Raw genomic sequence first — 18738 nt, forward strand, 5'->3', positions numbered from 1 at the left:
CTATGGGTTTTCGTTTCAACCCCAGTTGTAACTAACCAGCTAATTATTATAATCAGGTGTGCTAAATTAGGGTTGGAGTGAGAACCTACAGGACAGTACCTCTCCAGGAACAGGGATGGAGAGACCTGCCCTAGAATGAAGTTAGGGGTGCGTGTGTGTGTGTGTGTGTGTGGGGGGGGGTGTACCTGTCTTGTGGGTGACATAAATGGGTGTGCTGGAGGCTGGGCTGTCCCCTCTGCCGGTCACAGCGTAGACCGTGATGGTGTAGTCAGTACCAGGCCTCAGGTTCTGGATGGTGGCAGTAGACTGGGAACCAGGCACAGTGAACTCTTTAGGGGTGCTGTGGCCACCTAGGTGTTGGGAAGGGTAACAGCAAACAATGCTAATATGCTACTGATAAAGACAACATTTATAATGTGAAAAAGCTAAAGAATCGGTGAACTCTCAAATTTTAATAAAAGTTCATGTGGTAAGGTGGTCTTTGATTTCCCAGACTTTGATGACATTGACGACGATCGCAATGGTGATGGATTGACGGAGAAAGGTTAGTTAAGCTACCAGACTCTCTGTGGATGATCATAGTATAGCGAGCTGTCTCTCCATGGGTGATCCTGTAGTACCTCACGGTAACAGGCTAGGTTAGTAAAAGCTAGGCTAGTTAACGTACCGCATAGACCTGTCTCTCCATGGGTGATCCTGTAGTACCTCACGGTAACAGGCTAGGTTTGTAAAAGCTAGGCTAGTTAACGTACCGGATAGACCTGACTCTCCATGGGTGATCTTGTAGTACCTCATGGTAACAGGCTAGGTTTGTAAAAGCTAGGCTAGTTAACGTACCGGATAGACCTGACTCTCCATGGGTGATCCTGTAGTACCTCACGGTAACAGAGGGGGCGTCCCAGCGCACTGTGACGCTGGTGGGGGAAGAGGACACTACCTCCAGGTCAGTAGGAGCATCAGAGACTAGAGGACACAAGGAGAAGGAAGCACAGACAGATGGAGAGAATTAATCTCTTGTACTGACAGAAAAATTAAACGGAAGTAAATTAAAAGGAAAAATTGCGTTCTTGTGGAGAGCTGAGAGGATTGGATGGGTGTTAGCAACAATGGCAACAATTTCTCCTGGTCTATCAGAGGGCAAGTTGGAGCTACCACCATATTGGTTAACACCTATCCAACCCTCTAAGATCTACATGTGCCTTGGGAGTAGGGGCTATGGTGTGATTTTGGGATTCAGGAGATGTGTGAAAAGTCAACAGGTCTTATCGTAGGGGTAGAGAATTGGGACAGGCTGTCAACGAGTCTTATCGTAGGGGTAGGGAATTGGGACAGGCTGTCAACAGGTCTTATCGTAGGGGTAGAGAATTGGGACAGGCTGTCAACAGGTCTTATCGTAGGGGTAGAGAATTGGGACAGGCTGTCAACAGGTCTTATCGTAGGGGTAAAGAATTGGGACAGGCTGTCAACAGGTCTTATCGTAGGGGTAGAGAATTGGGACAGGCTGTCAACAGGTCTTATCGTAGGGGTAGAGAATTGGGACAGGCTGTCAACAGGTCTTATCGTAGGGGTAGAGAATTGGGACAGGCTGTCAACAGGTCTTATCGTAGGGGTAGGGAATTGGGACAGGCTGTCAACAGGTCTTACTGGTTTTCTGTTTGCCGGTGAGCGGCTTGCTGTCCTGCTGGCCGCTGACAGCATAGATGTTGACGATGTATTCCGTCTCCGGGGTCAGCCCGGTCAGGGTGAAGTGGTTCCTGGATGGCGGTAGCCTCTCGTCCTTGGCCCGCCCGCCGCTGGTCATCTGGTAACGAATCCGGTAGCCAGTGATGATGGCGTTGGGGGCCTGCCAGTGCACCGTGAAGGAGTTGGTCAGAACTTCTGAGAACCGCAGACCGCTGGGGGAGTCCAGAGCTGAGGGGAGAAAAAAAACGTCAGTGAGGAGTCATTTAGGAAACATTGACAAAACAAAGGATAACCAAAACACATCAATCAATCAATCAGATGAAACTCACTTGTTTTCTGGGTGCCGACCAGAGGTGAGCTCTCCCTCGCTTCATAAACACACACCACACTGACCAGGTACTCTGTGTTGGAAATCAGATCTACGGGAACAGAGACAAACAGCATCAGTCAGTGAGTGACAAGAAAAAGTACAACACTATTAACAGTCATTAGGACTGTGTGTGCGCGCCCGCGCCTTACTCTTAAGAACCACGGTGTCGGCGTTCCTTCCGACGCTGCTTTCTGTGATGTCATCCTCGTCATCGATGGGGTGGTAGCGAATAACGAAGCTGCTGATGTCAGCGGGGTTAGGAACCACAGGAGCGGTCCAGGTCACCCGCATACTGTCAGGACCCACCTCAGGGAAACCCAGGTTAGTAGGGGCAGGAACGGCTGGGGGGACGGAGAGATATCAGGTATTAAGTCAGAGAGAGGAGTAGCATTCCAATTCTCCACCCTTTTGGTAGGTGCTTATATTTGTCCTATTTCATGTGCACTTGTGTGAATTAGAAATGTGTTTTTTTTTTTATCATTTATTTTTTACTCCCTCTGAGGTCACGGCCAGGGTCAAAGCAGATACTGGAGGTTATAGTGCCTAGCTAATTTTTTCACTTTGTCAGTTCCTGTCACGATTCCCAACGAAGGTGGCGCCCCCTCCTGTTCGGGTGGTGCTCGGCGGTCGTCGTCACCGGCCTACTAGCTGCCACTGATTCCCTTTTTGTTTCCCCCTTTCTGTTATTGTTTGCACCTGTTCTTAGTGGGGGTGATTAGCGGGGCTATATGAGCTAGCTGGCCCGCCTGCTCTTTGTGCGGGATTGTTTATCTGTTGTATGCTTGTGTACACGCTGGTTGTGGTTTTTTGCGCTAGTGCGTAGGTTTTGCGTGCCCTCTCATCGCTGTTTGGGGTGGCTTGTGTTTTTTCGCCATTTGGCCCATTAAAAGCCACTACCCTGTATTCGCTGCTTCCTGCGTTTGATTCCTCACCCACGACGCCCGAGCATTACAGTTCCGGGATTCAAACTAGCAACCTTTCAGTTACTGGCTCAACACTCTAACCGCTAGACTACCTGCTGCTCAAACCCTTCTCTCACTCTCCTGGTCATGGTAGAAACTCGCTCCAGCCTTAACTAATCCAATGCTTTAAAATCCACGACAGGGAGTGTGCAAGTGTACACTTTGAAGGTAGGAAATTCAGGACGCAGTTATATTGAGGTGTTTAGACCATCTGAAATCGAGATCCGTTAAAGGAAACAATATGTTTGAATGTTGAATATCTACAGTTTTACGACGTCGTTATAAAGTGAGGGAATAAACTATGTTTGAGGAAAGGAGACCAAATGGGAGTCGCAATGAGCTCTCCAGCTAGTGTTGAACAATTCAGATGTAGATGTAGGTTGGGGAAAACTAAACCTATATGGTCCTGAATAGCATCACACACACAGCTAGAGGGAGATTAAAGCCCTACTAACGTGGACTATAACTAATGGTAACAACAACAAAAAAATACATTTACTTTTTTCATTGTTGGCAATTAAGACTGTAAAAACACCAGGAAATCAGCTACAAGTGATTTTAATTTTGGAAATTTGTTCCCAAGTAATAGAGATGTGATCGTGTACAAAAATGTAAGCAAGGTTTGAAATTATTGTGTTTTAGTTGAATGGTTGAAACACGATGATCTATAATGTCCGTCGTTTTACAGGCTCTTGACCAAATTGTACAATTGTTATTTTTTTGCACCGTTGAACTTTTTTGTTGTTGTACTTATTGTTTCTGCCATGACGGAAAAGAGCTTCTAGACATTAGAACATTACTCACCTCGAACTGGACAATTATTTTTTTTTCTTTAAAATGAGTCGGACGCGAAGGATATACTGTAAAAACACACCAGGAAATCAGCTACAAGTGCCCCCCAGAATTCCCAGTTGTCCTGAACGCTGAACACTCACTAGACTCCAACCACACATACTACACTGACACTCCAACACATTCCTGCAGTCTTCACATACGCTGCTGCTACTCTGTGTATTATCTATACATAGTCACTTTACACCCCTATCTACATATTACCTCAATTACCTCGACTAACCTGCACATTGACTCAGTACTGGTACTCCTTGTATATAGTCTCATTACTACCCTCGTACCCCTGCACATTGACTCAGTACTGGTACTCCTTGTATATAGTCTCATTACTACCCTCGTACCCCTGCACATTGACTCAGTACCGGTAACCCTGTATATAGCCTCATTACTTCCTGGTAACCCTGTATATAGCCTCATTACTTCCTGGTAACCCTGTATATAGCCTCATTACTTCCTGGTAACCCTGTATATAGCCTCATTACTTCCTGGTAACCCTGTATATAGCCTCATTACTTCCTGGTAACCCTGTATATAGCCTCATTACTTCCTGGTAACCCTGTATATAGCCTCATTACTTCCTGGTAACCCTGTATATAGCCTTGTTATTGTTACTATTTTTCCTTTAATTTATTTCGCACATTTCTTAATATTTTTTTACTCCGCATTGTTGGTTAAGGGCTTCCCAGTAAGGTCAGCATTTCACAGTAAGGTCTAAACCTGTTGTATTCGGCGCATCTGACATATAAAATTGGATTTAAATATTATATCGGTTGTGTATTGTATTGCAGTCAATTTGCAGTCTACAAATGATTTGTAATTGCGTTTCTGATCCCTAACGTGGTTCAGTGCTGAGATGTTTCCATCAGCCAGACGTAAACGGATTTATGAGACAGAGAAGCAGAAACAAGACGTGACTACATGCAATCGCAGTAATAATGCCAACGTCATTTAAAACTACCATTACACACTTATATTAAAAACACACAAACCAATAGGAATGGGAAGGATAGTAAAATGAGATTCAGGGTCTCTGAACTCCTCCAATCCAGGAAGGAAAGTGTTCATTCATTCACTGGCCCACTTCACAACCGTCTTTCGGTCCATGCAAATGTCTTATCCATTTAGAAGTATTACCAGTTTGCTGCGTGAGTGTGGTCGGTTCGCTCTCTCCACTCTCTGTCACGGTGATGACTGAAATGTCATAATCGATGCCGGGCTCAAGTCCGTACACGGTGTAGTACCCGGTGGTGGCCTCCACCATGTCCTCGAATATTGGCACGCTCTCCCCCGCTGCCATAACCGTGATACGGTAGCCTGTGACCGCCGTATAGTTTAGTGGGTTCCACTTCAGGCCGATAGTCGTGTCGGTGACGTCGACGAAGTTGAGGTCTGTTAGCTGGGGCACGTCTAGTAGTGGGTTAGAGAGGGAGGGAAGGAAGGAAGGGAGCACAGACAGCACAGAGACAGACACAGGACAGAGACAGACACAGGACAGAGACAGACACAGGACAGAGACAGACAGAGACAGACACAGGACAGAGAGACACGAGACAGACACAGGACAGAGACAGACACAGGACAGAGACGGACACAGGACAGAGACGGACACAGGACAGAGACAGACACAGGACAGAGACGGACACAGGACAGAGACGGACACAGGACAGAGACGGACACAGGACAGAGAGACACGAGACAGACACAGGACAGAGAGACACAGGACAGAGAGACAGGACAGAGACAGACAAAGGACAGACAGACACAGGACAGACCGTAATAAGCAATGTTATTGAGCAGGACATTATAAAAGCATCTATAGGCTTCAATGAATGAGTACCAATGACATGGGTTACCAGCTCAGGGTGGTGTGGATGTGGTTCCACCATGGTTATGTTTATCATCACACTGATATTGCACGCATTAATGGTATTCTAACCTCACAGTCATGTGCAAAATCTTCAACTGACATCAATTAATGATTTAGATCCATAGCTCATCTAAAAAGGCAGAATGCACAAATTATTCAAATAGTCTAAAAAATTATTCTAAATTAATCTAAAAACAATGAGTGAAAAATTGCTGGCAGTAGCTACAGTACACTCTTAGAAAACAAAAAAGAGGGGGGTTCGAAAATGGTTCTTCAGCTGTTCCCCATAGGAGAACCCTTTAAGGTTCTAGATAGAACCCGTTCTTTCTAAGGGTGTAGGAACAGGGATACTGGCGAAAATACAGGCCAAGCAGAGACTGTAGAATCACTAAACAGCTGGTTGTTATTTGGTTGTAATGAAGTCATTTCCACCAGTTCTGCCCACTGGGCGAGTTAATATGAGCAATGTCTTGTGTCACGGACATTATATATATATATATATATATATAAAACGAAGAGGCCTGAGTAGGAGAGATCTGATGGAACCCTGCCAGACACTCTTGTCCACATCATTGAAGTCTATATAACGAGAGTCACTCGTCACTTTTTTGTTGTTGCTTAATTTACCCCATACCTACAGTGCCTTCATAAAGTATTTATACCCCTCGACTTAGTCCACATTTTGTTGTGTTAGAGCTTTCCACACCTGGATTCTTCAAGCACTGTCAAATTGGTTGTTTTTCCATTCCATTTTTCAGGTCTTGCCATAAAGTTTTGACTTAAATCTACTTGCAAACTTAACTCAGCCACTCAGGAATATTCCCTGTCTTCTTGGTAAGCACCTCCAGTATAGATTTGGCCTTGTATATTAGGTCATTGTCCTGATGAAAGGTGAATTTGTCACTCAGTGTCTGGTGGGAAGCAGACAACAAGGTTTTCGCCTGTGCTTAGCTCGATTACGTTTCTTTTTTATTCTGAAAAACTCCCCAGTCCTTAAAGATGAAAAGAATACCCATAACATGATGCAGTCACCACTATGCTTGAAAATATGGAGAGTGGGACTCTGATGTGTTGTATTTACCCCCAAACATAACACTTTGTATTCAGGATGAAAAGTGAATTGCTTTACCACATTTTTTGCAGTTATACTTTAGTTCCTTGTTGCAAACAGGAAGCATGTTTTGGAATATTTTTTATTCCGTACAGGGTTCTTTCTTTTCACTCTGTCAATTAGGTTAGTATTGTGGAGTAACTAAAATATTGTTGATCCATCCTTAGCTGTCTCCTATCACAGCCATTAAACTTGAAAATATTTTAAAGTCACCATTGGCCTCATGGTGAAATCCCTGAGTGGTTTCCTTCCTCTCCAGCAACTGAGTTAGGAAGGACGCCTGTATCTTTGTAGTGACTGGGTGTATTGATACACCATCCAAAGTGTAATTAATAACTTCACCGTGTTCAAAGGGATATTCAATGTCCACTTTTTTTTTTTTTTTTACCCATCTACCAATAGGTGCCCTTCTTTGCGAGGCATTAGAAAACCTCCCTGGTCTTTGTGGTTGAATTGGTGTTTGAAATTCACTGCTCGACTGAGGGACCTTACAGATAACTGTACGAGTGGGGTACAGAAATGAGATGGTGTTTAACATGATTTTTGAATAACTATTATTACAACTTATTATGTGACTTGTTAAACCAATTTTTACTCCTGGACTTATTTTGATTTTCCATAACAAAGGGGTTTGACACTTTTTGACTCAAGACATTTCAGCATTACATTTCTTATTAATTTGTAATTTAAAAAATATAAAAAATAAACAATTCCACTTCGGCATTATGGGGCATTGTGGGTAGGCCAGTGACAAACAAATCTAAACTTAATCCATTTAAAATTCAGGCTGCAACACAACAAAACGTGGAAAAAGTCAAGGAGTGTTAACTTTCTGAAGGCTCTGTATATATTACCTCAATCACCTCCACTACCTCGTACCCCTGCACATTGACTCAGTACTGGTACTCCTTGTATATAGTCTCATTACTACCTCGTACCCCTGCACATTGACTCAGTACTGGTACTCCTTGTACATAGTCTCATTACTACCTCGTACCCCTGCACATTGACTCAGTACTGGTACTCCTTGTATATAGTCTCATTACTACCTCGTACCCCTGCACATTGACTCAGTACTGGTACTCCTTGTATATAGTCTCATTACTACCTCGTACCCCTGCACATTGACTCAGTACTGGTACTCCTTGTATATAGTCTCATTACTACCTCGTACCCCTGCACATTGACTCAGTACTGGTACTCCTTGTATATAGCCTCTGTATTTTATTCTGTTAACGTTTCCTTTTTTTGTGCGCTAATTTTCTTACTTTTTAACTCTGCACTGTTGGTTAAGGGCATGTATAAGTAAGCGTTTCACAGTAAAGTCTGCACCTGTTGTATTTGGCGCATGTGACAAATAAAATTTGATTTTTGTTTTGAAAGAGGTCTGCGTTTGGAGAGGTACGATGGAACCCTGCCGGACACTCCTGTCCACATCATGATGTCACAGGGCAGGGGTGACGGGGTCAAAGGTCACCTGGCATTAGGCCACACCCACCTTGAGTAACGGTGTCGGAGACAGGAACGCTCTCCATGTCGTCTTTAACGGTGAAGACGCTGACGTTGTACTCCACGCCAGGGCTGAGGTTCTCCAGCGTGCACGAGGTCTCCCCCGCCTTCACAAACTCCTCCAGGCTGTTTCCTCGCTGCCCGTTGGTTGGCGTGCATGTCACTCTGTAGCCGGTGATGTCTGATTGGATGGCATGGAGAAAATGTGAGAATTGGACAGTGGATATAAACTGGACAGAAGACGTAAAAAATAAGACATTTAAGTACTCTGGTCTGGACATTTAATCTGGACATATAGTCTCTGTAATCTTCGTCCTAAATCCAAAAAGCAAGATCTTTCTTTTGAACTGGGTCATATGAGGTGTGTCAGTATAAACACTGCACTCTGGCTGACCCTGTAGGTGTGGCTATGTGAGCGAGTGACTCAAGGGCTGGGTTATTATCTAGACAGAACATACGTATCATTGTTCTGACCTGGGGTGCTGGCTTCGTTCCACTGGACAGTCAACTCTCCTCTGTCAGGGTGGGACTCCAGTTTGAGGTCAGTAGGAGGAGACAGAGCTGGAGGACGACAAGAGGAAAAAGATGATTGGGTAAAGTTTACTAGATCGCTCAATACTATAACCTGGTCATAATGGCTACTCCATCCATACTATAACCTGGTCAGAATGGCTACTCCATCCATACTATAACCTGGTCAGAATGGCTACTCCATCCATACTATAACCTGGTCAGAATGGCTACTCCATCCATACTATAACCTGGTCAGAATGGCTACTCCATCCATACTATAACCTGGTCAGAGTGGCTACTCCATCCATACTATAACCTGGTCAGAATGGCTACTCCATCCATACTATAACCTGGTCAGAATGGCTACTCCATCCATACTATAACCTGGTCAGAGTGGCTACTCCATCCATACTATAACCTGGTCAGAATGGCTACTCCATCCATACTATAACCTGGTCAGAATGGCTACTCCATCCATACTATAACCTGGTCAGAATGGCTACTCCATCCATACTATAACCTGGTCAGAATGGCTACTCCATCCATACTATAACCTGGTCAGAATGGCTACTCCATCCATACTATAACCTGGTCAGAATGGCTACTCCATCCATACTATAACCTGGTCAGAATGGCTACTCCATCCATACTATAACCTGGTCAGAGTGGCTACTCCATCCATACTATAACCTGGTCAGAGTGGCTACTCCATCCATACTATAACCTGGTCAGAATGGCTACTCCATCCATACTATAACCTGGTCAGAATGGCTACTCCATCCATACTATAACCTGGTCAGAATGGCTACTCCATCCATACTATAACCTGGTCATAATGGTTACTCCATCCATACTATAACCTGGTCAGAATGGCTACTCCATCCATACTATAACCTGGTCAGAATGGCTACTCCATCCATACTATAACCTGGTCAGAATGGCTACTCCATCCATACTATAACCTGGTCAGAGTGGCTACTCCATCCATACTATAACCTGGTCAGAATGGCTACTCCATCCATACTATAACCTGGTCAGAATGGATACTCCATCCATACTATAACCTGGTCAGAATGGATACTCTATCCATACTATAACCTGGTCAGAATGGTTACTCCATCCATACTATAACCTGGTCAGAATGGCTACTCCATCCATACTATAACCTGGTCAGAATGGCTACTCCATACTATAACCTGGTCAGAATGGCTACTCCATACTATAACCTGGTCAGAATGGCTACTCCATACTATAACCTGGTCATAATGGCTACTCCATCCATACTATAACCTGGTCAGAATGGTTACTCCATACTATAACCTGGTCAGAATGGCTACTCCATCCATACTATAACCTGGTCAGAATGGCTACTCCATCCATACTATAACCTGGTCAGAATGGCTACTCCATACTATAACCTGGTCAGAATGGTTACTCCATCCATACTATAACCTGGTCAGAATGGTTACTCCATCCATACTATAACCTGGTCATAATGGCTACTCCATCCATACTATAACCTGGTCAGAATGGTTACTCCATCCATACTATAACCTGGTCAGAATGGTTACTCCATCCATACTATAACCTGGTCAGAATGGCTACTCCATCCATACTATAACCTGGTCAGAATGGCTACTCCATCCATACTATAACCTGGTCAGAATGGCTACTCCATACTATAACCTGGTCAGAATGGTTACTCCATACTATAACCTGGTCAGAATGGCTACTCCATACTATAACCTGGTCAGAATGGTTACTCCATACTATAACCTGGTCAGAATGGCTACTCCATCCATACTATAACCTGGTCAGAATGGCTACTCCATCCATACTATAACCTGGTCAGAATGGCTACTCCATCCATACTATAACCTGGTCAGAATGGCTACTCCATCCATACTATAACCTGGTCAGAATGGCTACTCCATCCATACTATAACCTGGTCAGAATGGCTACTCCATCCATACTATAACCTGGTCAGAATGGCTACTCCATCCATACTATAACCTGGTCAGAATGGCTACTCCATACTATAACCTGGTCAGAGTGGCTACTCCATCCATACTATAACCTGGTCAGAATGGCTACTCCATACTATAACCTGGTCAGAATGGTTACTCCATACTATAACCTGAATGGCTACTCCATACTATAACCTGAATGGTTACTCCAGAATGGTTACTCCATACTATAACCTGAATGGTTACTCCAGAATGGTTACTCCAGACTATATGGTTACTATGATATGGTTACTATGATAAAGAGGAACAAAAAGGAAGAGATTTTTGGGGAATATTCGGTTACTCAATAGAATGATGTTTTAAATTGCAACCAGAGGACACTGGTGGGAGGAGGGGCTTATTGTAATGACAAGAATTGTTTTTATTTATTTTACTTTTATGTAACTAGGCAAGTCAGTTAAGAACAAATTATTATTTACAATGACAGCCTACCGGGGAACAGTCGGTTAACTGCCTTGTTCAGGGGCAGAACGACAGATTTTTACCTTGTCAGCTCAGGGGATTTGATTTAACAACCTTTCTGTTACTGGCCCAACGCTCTAACCACTAGGCTACCTGCCTCCCCTACACTCTAACCACTAGGCTACCTGCCTCCCCTACACTCTAACCACTAGGCTACCTGCCGCCCCTACACTCTAACCACTAGGCTACCTGCCGCCCCTACACTCTAACCACTAGGCTACCTGCCGCCCCTACACTCTAACCACTAGGCTACCTGCCGCCCCTACACTCTAACCACTAGGCTACCTGCCGCCCCTACACTCTAACCACTAGGCTACCTGCCGCCCCTACACTCTAACCACTAGGCTACCTGCCGCCCCTACACTCTAACCACTAGGCTACCTGCCGCCCCTACACTCTAACCACTAGGCTACCTACCTCCCCTACACTCTAACCACTAGGCTACCTGCCGCCCCTACACTCTAACCACTAGGCTACCTGCCGCCCCTACACTCTAACCACTAGGCTACCTGCCGCCCCTACACTCTAACCACTAGGCTACCTGCCGCCCCTACACTCTAACCACTAGGCTACCTGCCGCCCCTACACTCTAACCACTAGGCTACCTGCCGCCCCTACACTCTAACCACTAGGCTACCTGCCGCCCCTACACTCTAACCACTAGGCTACCTGCCGCCCCTACACTCTAACCACTAGGCTACCTGCCGCCCCTACACTCTAACCACTAGGCTACCTGCCGCCCCTACACTCTAACCACTAGGCTACCTGCTACCCCAGAGGTTGGACTATGTTCTAATTATTCCATTCCAGCCATTCCTATGAGCCTGTCTTCTTATAGCTCCTCCCACCAGCCTTTATTGATTGCAACATAAAGTATATTCATATAAGACTTAGGTCACATTACTGTTCTTAATAATTAGACTCAAGGTAAACTAAGTTGAGCAACTCAGCCAAAGGAAGTAAAGTCAACTTTAAATCAACGGAATGGTCTGGTCAAATAGAGACATTCTAACTAAGTAACTAGGCCACAAATAGAGAACAAAAAAATGTAATATAAAATAATAATAAAAATAATGATTCTCCCAGGCCCAGATATGCTAGAACACTGTGGTCGATGACCAACGCTCCAGGGGGTGTAAAAGGCCTAAGTAGGGAAACTTTCGGGGACAAGTTGTTATCCTCCAATTGATGTTGATGGAGAATATATTCTCTATCAACATCAAATGTTATTGGTCACGTTCTTTGTGGACAACAGGTGTAGACTACCGGTGAAACTCTTACTTACGCATCCTTTTCCAACAAGGCAGAGTTAAAGATGAAAACAAATTGAATAGAAATAGTAACAAGTAATAAATACACAGTGAATAACAATAATGAGATATATATATATATATATACACATATAGTAGAAAATAACATGGCTATCCTCTGATCACTCACGTGTGACTATGCGGCGTGTGATTGGGTTGCCCTGCTCATATCCGTTGACGATTGGCTGAACGCTGTAGGTGTACTCAACCCCAGGGGTCAGGCCCGAGATATAAATGCTACCCGAGTTAGAGGTTACATCTCTGGGCGCTTCGCCTCCCTGACTGGGCCTCACCGTCAACTACACGGGGAGAGGAGACAGAGAGAGAGAGGGACACACACACACACACACACACACACACACACACACACACACACACACACACACAGGGGGCACAGGTGAGAGGGATACACACGGACAAACACGGCAAAGGTGAAGAGAGAGAGAGAGAGAGGCTAACCCTTTCCCAGGATCACAGGAGCCAGAGCACATTCACAAACTCTAGTCTGAAATAGTTGGACCAATAACGTGCGTGTTTGTGTACCTTGTATCCCACTCGGGGTACGGGTGTCCAGGAGATGATGATGGAGGTGTCTGTGACATCAGTACTGAAGCGAGGGGCGTTCCCCATTAGCTGAGCTGAATAGAACACACAGGGTCAGAGGTCAGGACTAGTTAACCAAACTAGGAACTCCACAAAATCATATCCCTGCTCAAAGCAAACCTACTGTATGTGTACATTTCCCCCCTGACTAGTCAAACGGACCAAGAAGTATACTGACAAAGAATCTGGCCTTGATCGGTTTAACTTTTTATAAAAATTAAAACGAGAAACTGTGCTGGAAGTTAGAACGTGCTTTAAAAGTGCAACTTTTGAGTCATTGAGACGCAGCCAATTTTCAGTTTGACAAACTGAGAACCAGTCAGTCAGTCAGTCAGTTCATTGGTTAAGAAAGGAGTTGAATAAAAACAGTACACTAGTCTGGATACTACTCACTGGTGGAGAAGGTCCTGGAGGCACCCTCACTGAGCGTATTATCCTGTTCAGAGTGCAGAATGGCCGTGTACTCCGTGTCTGGGCGGAGGTTGAGCAAGGTGTACTGAGACAGGCGGGCGGGCAAACGTAGCTGTTTAGGGTTGGATCCCTCCAGGGTCAGGAACAGACGGTATCCGGTGATGCGGGCCCGGGGGGGCACCCACATGATCAGAGCACTGTCCTCGGTTACGTTGGTGAAACGGACATCAGCAGGAGAATCGGGCTCTGACGACAGAAAAGTGTTTTGAGATCGATAACGTTGCAGTCAGATTCCACAGAATCACTGATCTAGAAAGAATCGTTAATCTATGTCTTGTCTCAGTTGAAACTATAGCAGTAATATTTACAGTACTAAGTTTGACTGGACAGCGATTTATTAATTTTTTGTAATAGAAAAACCTATTGCAAATTGACAATTGTTAATGGGATAAGTTTGCCTATACTCACTGGTAGCCTGCTCTGCAACCAGTGGCTGGCTCTCCTCTCCTCCCTTGATGGTGTAGATGCTGAAGCGGTACGGAGTCCCGGGGGTCAGGTGGGTGACCTCTGCATAGGCGTTGTGTGTGACGGGGAGCTGGAGCTCTCTCTGAGGGGTCCCGTTGGGACCGACGGGGGCCACAGTCACTCTGTACCCAGACACGTCAGTAGGGGGCCCCGTCCATGTGATGGTGATCTTCACGTCAGACACCTCGAAGAACTGCAGGTCTGTAGGAGATGGGACTTCCTCTGTGGACAGGAAACAGGAAGTGGTCAGATATTGACAGGAAGTAATGTGTTTATTAACAGTATTATCTCCATATAACCCTGATGAAACTAGGGCTGTGTCCTCAATGCTCATTGGAGGAGAGTCCTTTTTTCCAAGGGAGTCTGGGTCGCTCTCTCTTTTTCCAAGGGAGTCTGGGTCGCTCTCTCTATCCAAGGGAGTCTGGGTCGCTCTCTCTATCCAAGGGAGTCTGGGTCGCTCTCTCTATCCAAGGGAGTCTGGGTGGCTCTCTCTATCCAAGGGAGTCTGGGTCGCTCTCTCTATCCAAGGGAGTCTGGGTCGCTCTCTCTATCCAAGGGAGTCTGGGTCGCTCTCTCTATCCAAGGGAGTCTGGGTCGCTCTCTCTATCCAAGGGAGTCTGGGTCGCTCTCTCTATCCAAGGGAGTCTGGGTCGCTCTCTCTATCCAAGGGAGTCTGGGTCGCTCTCTCTTTCCAAGGGAGTCTGGGTCGTTCTCTCTATCCAAGGGAGTCTGGGTCGCTCTCTCTATCCAAGGGAGTCTGGGTCGCTCTCTCTATCCAAGGGAGTCTGGTTCGCTCTCTCTATCCAAGGGAGTCTGGGTCGCTCTCTCTATCCAAGGGAGTCTGGGTCGCTCTCTCTATCCAAGGGAGTCTGGGTCGCTCTCTTTTTCCAAGGGAGTCTGGGTCGCTCTCTCTATCCAAGGGAGTCTGGGTCGTTCTCTCTTTCCAAGGGAGTCTGGGTCGTTCTCTCTTTCCAAGGGAGTCTGGGTCGCTCTCTCTATCCAAGGGAGTCTGGGTCGCTCTCTCTATCCAAGGGAGTCTGGGTGGCTCTCTCTATCCAAGGGAGTCTGGGTCACTCTCTCTATCCAAGGGAGTCTGGTTCGCTCTCTCTATCCAAGGGAGTCTGGGTCGCTCTCTCTATCCAAGGGAGTCTGGGTCGCTCTCTCTATCCAAGGGAGTCTGGGTCGCTCTCTCTATCCAAGGGAGTCTGGGTCGCTCTCTCTATCCAAGGGAGTCTGGGTCGCTCTCTCTATCCAAGGGAGTCTGGGTCGCTCTCTCTATCCAAGGGAGTCTGGTTCGCTCTCTCTATCCAAGGGAGTCTGGGTCGCTCTCTCTATCCAAGGGAGTCTGGGTCTATTTGTCATTCCCTAAATCAGTGCGTAGCAGGCTGAACCACATAGACTTACTGATGGACTGTTTTACAGCAGTCAATCCAAAGAAGGGTCTCGCAAATGATTCGCACTCATACATCAGTCTACATAGCTATACAACCTAAGCGGCTTTACACTTTCCAGCTGCAAACTGTTGTTTTGGCTTCATCTTTGGCCAGGAGTATTAGAATAGCTTGCACAACTCTTTCCATTGGACCATTAAATGGGAGCATTTGGGCTGTGAACAGGAAATGCATTATTCAAACTTTCCACTGTGGAATCTAATCCTGAACGATATGTTCTAGAGGGATTTAAAAAAAAGAAATGGGGTATGGTCAGTTTTAACAGAGCTGATATCTTCTGAACTAACTAGTAAATACATTGTTTTAGTATGACTGCTTGTCAAGTTTGGGGCTAAGATCTAACACAAACTACAGTCTATGTTGTTGTCTTTAGGTCTCTCTTTATGTAATGTTGTGGTGTCTCTCTTGTCATGATGTGTGTTTTTGTCCTATATTTTTAATCCCAGCCCTCGTCCCCGCAGGAGGCCTTTTGCGTTCTGGTAGGCCGTCATTGTAAATAAGAATTTGTTCTTAACTGACTTGCCAAGTTCAATAAAAGGTTAAATAAAATTTTAAAAAATTATAAAATAGGTAGGTAATGAGACTGTCAGGACCTATCCTCAAGTCAATTCACACACACTACATTACAGTACCTGGTAAGGGTTCTCCGGCTGTGTTGACCTGTACGAAGACAGGCTCACTCTCCAGACTATCCTCTACTGCGTAGATACTGATGTTGTACAGCAGGCCTGGTCGAAGGTCACTCAAAGTCACAGAGGTCGCGGTGTCCGGCAGGGTGAGCTCTGTTGCAGCTCCGTTGTTGCTCCCCTCTACAGACGGGGTGTAGATCACACGGTAACCTGTAGGAGAGGAGATACATTATCGTAAACAAAACAAAAATGTACATTTCTTTTTATGGTAATGGTGAACAGACATTATCACTCATTATCTTCCCTGAAGTCTGTCAATTCAATAAAAATAAAATGTTTTTAACATCAATCTGGTAAGAGATTGCCACGGTCTGAGTATTTTTGGATGGGGGGGCGAACTTGTTGAGTTTTTGTAATATCATTCAGTTGAATAAGTTGTAATCTATGTTTCTATAGACATGGGATGAGGAAAGTCCCCATTCACTCAGTAGTCTCCTCTAAGGATCTCTGGCTGCGTTTACACACGCAGCCAAAATTAGATTTTATTTATTTGTCTTTTTTTAAACCAGTTAGATCAGATATTTTTCCAATAAGTGGGCAAAGATCAGAAGTGGGCTGCCTGTGTAAACGCAGCCTCTATGTGTGTACTGACCTGTGATAGGAGCCAGGGGTTTCTCCCAGCTGACTATGATAGAGGTCTCTCCCACCTCGTCCACCTCGTGGTCAGAGGGAGCGTCAGGAGCTGGGGGGGGGGGGGGGGGGGGGGGGCAGGAAGAGGAGCAGAGGAGAGATATATACATACTGTAGAAAGTGTGTGCATGCGTCTGTCTGTCTGTCTGTCTGTCTGTCTGTCTGTCTGTCTGTCTGTCTGTCTGTGCATCTGTCCGTCTGTCTGTGCGTCTGAGTCTGTCTGTGCGTCTGAGTCCGTCCGTCTGCCTATGTGTGTCCATCTCTGTACCCACCAGTGGTCTGAGAGGTTGTGAGGATGAGGTTGGGCTCTCCAGTAGGCGTAACCTCGTACACATTCACAGTGTATTTCCTTCCAGGAAGCAGCTCATTGATGTTCACAGAGGTAGCGGTGCGGGGGAGGTCTGGAGACAGACAAACATGTTAGGACCAATGATGTTGATAAACCCTGGATTGATGATATAATATATAGATTCTTTTTTTTTTTAAATCATGTTTAACTCACATAATATAATTTAAAAGTCTGCATTAAGGTGTCTGTAATATAATAAACATGGCCAAAACACATGTAGACATTCATAAATGCATTTTTTTATAGCTTTCAAAATATTTTGGACAATAGTGGGCGAAGGTGGAGTGCCAAGATGGAGGTGTGGTGGCTTCAACACAGCGCCCCCTATCAGTCATCTAGTGTGATATATATATATATATATATATATATTTATCTCATTGGTTCAGACAATATACTTGAGTTGAGCAGTTTCACAGTCTAGTCATCGTATCTATCGCACGTTACTACATAATATACAGATAGCACAACATCAATATACAGATTAACACAGCATCAATATACAGATTAACACAGCATCAATATACAGATTAACACAGCATCAATATACAGACAACACAGCATCAATATACAGATTAACACAGCATCGATATACAGACAACACAGCATAAACCTGTGCTAACTTGACAAAGTATTAAGAGGAGGTCAAAGGTCACGGTCAGTACTAATGAATAGTAATACTTCCGAGTATTATCGTACGTCGTCTTAAAGGGTTTATTACCACCAGGGCACAGACGTCAATTCAACATCTATTCCAAATTGGTTCAACGTAATTTAACTGATATGTGTTCCCGGTGGGTTGTTCCGTACCGAGAATCATGGGCTGTCCTCGCTCTTGTCCCTCCTCACTGAGCTCGTACTCGATCCTGAAGCCAGACACGGTGTCAGAGGCAGACATCCAGGAGATGACGAAGCTGCTGGATGTGATCTCTGTAACAGACTCACTGATGTCCACCACCGGAGGAGGCTGGGTGGTCTCTCCCTCGGAGGTCGCCACTGAAAGAAAGATCAGACGGTCGGATATAAACCTAGGAATGGGAGTAATGGCCTGTGGACATCATTTTTTCAAGATGTTCACAGATCTCAAGATGGCTGTTGCTCAACGCCATCCCTCAAGCAGAAATCACCTTTAAAACATAAATCACAGTACACAGGTAGTTTATCCTTGTTAGTTTGAATCCGATTCCCGGGCCAAAATATCAATAACACAAGGAGACAGAATACAAGGCGTGTAGTCATACTGTAGTCATACTGTAGTCATACTGTAGTCCTACTGTGGTCCTACTGTAGTCATACTGTAGTCATACTGTGGTCCTACTGTAGTCATACTGTAGTCCTACTGTAGTCATACTGTAGTCCTACTGTGGTCCTACTGTAGTCATACTGTAGTCCTACTGTAGTCCTACTGTAGTCCTA

General features: G+C 45.1%; 1 protein-coding gene across 2 annotated transcripts in view; it reads right to left on the minus strand.

Moving 5' to 3' along the window:
• The window catches only part of fn1a (fibronectin 1a), a 70987-nt gene that overhangs the window by 24433 nt on the left and 27816 nt on the right, over positions 1-18738 (minus strand). For both annotated transcript variants that reach the window (XM_082967243.1, XM_082967244.1), the window contains 16 exons: positions 18133-18318; positions 17249-17377; positions 16939-17028; positions 16290-16496; positions 14150-14428; positions 13664-13927; positions 13211-13305; positions 12798-12966; positions 8829-8915; positions 8344-8535; positions 5002-5274; positions 2203-2394; positions 2013-2102; positions 1645-1911; positions 838-963; positions 186-350 (listed from right to left, as the gene is read on the minus strand). In XM_082967243.1, coding sequence (XP_082823369.1) covers positions 186-350; positions 838-963; positions 1645-1911; positions 2013-2102; positions 2203-2394; positions 5002-5274; positions 8344-8535; positions 8829-8915; positions 12798-12966; positions 13211-13305; positions 13664-13927; positions 14150-14428; positions 16290-16496; positions 16939-17028; positions 17249-17377; positions 18133-18318 — 2811 coding nt within the window. The remainder of the gene's footprint in view (positions 1-185; positions 351-837; positions 964-1644; positions 1912-2012; positions 2103-2202; positions 2395-5001; positions 5275-8343; positions 8536-8828; positions 8916-12797; positions 12967-13210; positions 13306-13663; positions 13928-14149; positions 14429-16289; positions 16497-16938; positions 17029-17248; positions 17378-18132; positions 18319-18738) is intronic.

Source organism: Salmo salar, chromosome 21 (assembly GCF_965601325.2).
Source record: "Salmo salar chromosome 21, fSalSal1, whole genome shotgun sequence".
NCBI lineage: Eukaryota > Metazoa > Chordata > Actinopteri > Salmoniformes > Salmonidae > Salmo > Salmo salar.